This window comes from Chrysemys picta, chromosome 7 (assembly GCF_011386835.1).
Source record: "Chrysemys picta bellii isolate R12L10 chromosome 7, ASM1138683v2, whole genome shotgun sequence".
In the NCBI taxonomy this organism is placed as follows: Eukaryota; Metazoa; Chordata; order Testudines; family Emydidae; genus Chrysemys; species Chrysemys picta.
The window spans coordinates 82,688,262-82,691,097 of record NC_088797.1 but is presented as its reverse complement, the minus strand read 5'-3'; the positions used below and the strand labels follow the sequence as shown (position 1 = coordinate 82,691,097).

The window sequence follows — 2,836 nt, the reverse complement described above, 5'->3', positions numbered from 1 at the left end:
GAATGTGCATTTGGACGTTTAAAAGCGCGCTGGCGCAGCTTACTGACTCGCTCAGACCTCAGCGAAAAGAATATCCCCATTGTTATTGCTGCTTGCTGTGCGCTCCACAATATCTGTGAGAGTAAGGGGGAGACATTTATGGCGGGGTGGGAGGTTGAGGCAACTCGCCTGGCCGCTGATTACGCGCAGCCAGACACCAGGGCGGTTAGAGGAGCACAGCAGGGCACGGTGCGCATCAGAGAAGCTTTGAAAACGAGTTTTGTGACTGGCCAGGCTACTGTGTGAAACTTCTGTTTGTTTCTCCTTGATGAACCCTCCACCCCCCCCCCGACCCGGTTCACTCTACTTCCCTGTAAACCAACCACCCCATCCTCCCCTCCTCACCTCGAGCACCGCTTGCAGAGACAATAAAGTCATTGTTTTTTCACATTCATGCATTCTTTATTAATTCCTCACACAAGTAGGGGGATAATTGCCAAGGTAGCCTGGGATGGGTGCGGGAGGAGGGATGGAAAAGGACACACTGCATTTTAAAACTTTCACTCTTATTGAAGGCCAGCCTTCTGATGCTTGGGCGATCATCTGGGGTGGAGTGACTGGGTGGCCGGAGGCCCCCCCACCGTGTTCTTGGGCATCTGGGTGAGGAGGCTATGGAACTTGGGGAGGAGGGCTGTTGGTTAAACAGGGGCTGTAGCGGCGGTCTCTGCTCCTGCTGCCTTTCCTGCAACTCAACCATACGCTGGAGCATATCAGTTTGATGCTCCAGCAGACGGAGCATTGACTCTTGCCGTCTGTCTGCAAGCTGACGCCACCTATCATCTTCAGCCCGCCACTTGCTCTTTTCAGCCCGCCATTCAGCCCGCCACCTCTCCTCTCATTCATATTGCGCTTTTCTCATGTCCGACATTGACTGCCTCCACGCATTCTGCTGTGCTCTATCAGCGTGGGAGGACATCTGGAGCTCTGTGAACATATCGTCCCGCGTCCTCCGTTTTCTCTTTCTAATGTTCACTAGCCTCTGCGAAGGAGAAACATTTGCAGCTGGTGGAGGAGAAGGGAGAGGTGGTTAAAAAAGACACATTTTAGAGAACAATGGGTACACTCTTTCATTACAAGGTCGCATTTTTCCTCTGCCTGCCATGGTAAGCCACAGTCTTTTGGCTTTTTTAACCTTCTTAACATGCGGGAAAGGTTTCAAACAGTAGCGCATTTCCCATATCAAGGATGAATTGGGTTGGCCATTTAAAATGGGTTTTCAATGTAAAAGGAGGGGCTGCGGTTTCCGGGTTAACATGCAGCACAAACCCAAGTAAACCACCCCCCCACACACACACCCGATTCTCTGGGATGATCACTTCACCCCTCCCCCCACCGCGTGGTTAACAGCGGGGAACATTTCTGTTCAGAAGAGCAGGAACGGGCACCTCTGAATGTCCCCTTAATAAAATCACCCCATTTCAACCAGGTGACCGTGAATGATATCACTCTCCTGAGGATAACAAAGAGAGATAAGGAATTGATATTGTCTGCATGCCAGCAAACACCGGGACCATACGCTGCCATGCTTTGTTATGCAATGATTCCAGACTACGTGCTACTGGCCTGGCATGGTAAAGTGTCCTACCATGGCGGACGGGATAAGGCAGCCCTCCCCAGAAACCTTTTGCAAAGGCTTTTGGAGTACATGAAGGAGAGCTTTCTGGAGATGTCCCTGGAGGATTTCCGCTCCATCCCCATACACGTTAACAGACTTTTCCAGTAGATGTACTGGCCGCGATTGCCAGGGCAAATTAATCATTAATCATTAAACACGCTTGCTTTTAAACCATGTGTAATATTTACAAAGGTACACTCACCAGAGGTCTCCTGTGTGCCCTGAGGGTCTTGGGTGAGTTCGGGGGTTACTGGTTCCAGGTCCAGGGTGACAAACATATCCTGGCTGTTGGGGAAACCGGTTTCTCCACTTCCTTGCTGCTGTGAGCTACCTACAGTACCTCCATCCTCATCTTCCTCGTTCCTCGAACCGTCTTCCCTGTGTGTTTCTCCATTGACGGAGTCATAGCACACGGTTGGGGTAGTGCTGGCTGCACCCCCTAGAATGGCATGCAGCTCCGCATAGAAGCGGCAAGTTTGCGGCTCTGCCCCGGACCTTCCATTTGCTTCTCTGGCTTTGTGGTAGGCTTGCCATAGCTCCTTAATTTTCACGCGGCACTGCTGTGTGTCCCTGTTATGGCCCCGGTCCTTCATGGCCTTGGAGACCTTTTCTAATACTTTGCCATTTCTTTTACTGCTACGGAGTTCAGCTAGCACTGATTCATCTCCCCATATGGTGAGCAGATCCCGTACCTCCCGTTCGGTCCATGCTGGAGCTCTTTTGCGATCCTGGGACTCCATCACGGTTACCTGTGCTGATGAGCTCTGCGAGGTCACCTGTGCTCTCCACGCTGGGCAAACAGGAAATGAAATTCAAACGTTCGCGGGTGTTTTCCTGTCTACCTGGTCAGTGCATCTGAGTTGAGAGTGCTGTCCAGAGCGGTCACAATGAAGCACTGTGGGATAGCTCCCGGAGGCCAATAACGTCGAATTCCGTCCACACTACCCCAGTTCCGACTCGCAAAGGCCGATTTTATCGCTAATCCCCTCGTCGAAGGTGGTGTAAAGAAACTGGTTTAAAGGGCCCTTTAAGTCGAAAGAAAGGGCTTCGTTGTGTGGACGTGTCCAGGCTTAATTTGATTTAACGCTGCTAAAGTCGACCTAAACCCGTAGTGTAGACCAAGCCTTAGTGACTGGAATCTTTCTGTCTCAGATCCTGCAACTCCTCCCATCCCCAATCCTA

At 51.3% G+C, this 2,836-nt stretch overlaps 1 protein-coding gene across 1 annotated transcript; it reads right to left on the bottom strand.

Moving 5' to 3' along the window:
- Positions 1-548: 548 nt before the first annotated feature.
- On the bottom strand, positions 549-2,627 carry LOC135972942 (myb/SANT-like DNA-binding domain-containing protein 2). Its single transcript, XM_065553636.1, has 2 exons — positions 1,857-2,627; positions 549-1,041 (listed from the first exon to the last, which is right to left on the bottom strand). The coding sequence occupies exons 1-2, from the start codon at positions 2,392-2,394 to the stop codon at positions 875-877; spliced, it is 705 nt and encodes a 234-aa protein (XP_065409708.1). The 5' UTR covers positions 2,395-2,627; the 3' UTR covers positions 549-874.
- Between the last annotated feature and the right edge of the window lie 209 nt (positions 2,628-2,836).

Excerpts from the sequence above, each read along its gene's own strand:
- LOC135972942 (XM_065553636.1), bottom strand. The coding sequence starts at position 2,394 with ATGGAGTCCCAGGATCGCAAAAGAGCTCCAGCATGGACCGAACGGGAG. Across the intron at positions 1,042-1,856 it reads GGGCACACAGGAGACCTCTG|CTGCAAATGTTTCTCCTTCG; the intron begins GTGAGTGTACCT and ends CTCCTCCACCAG.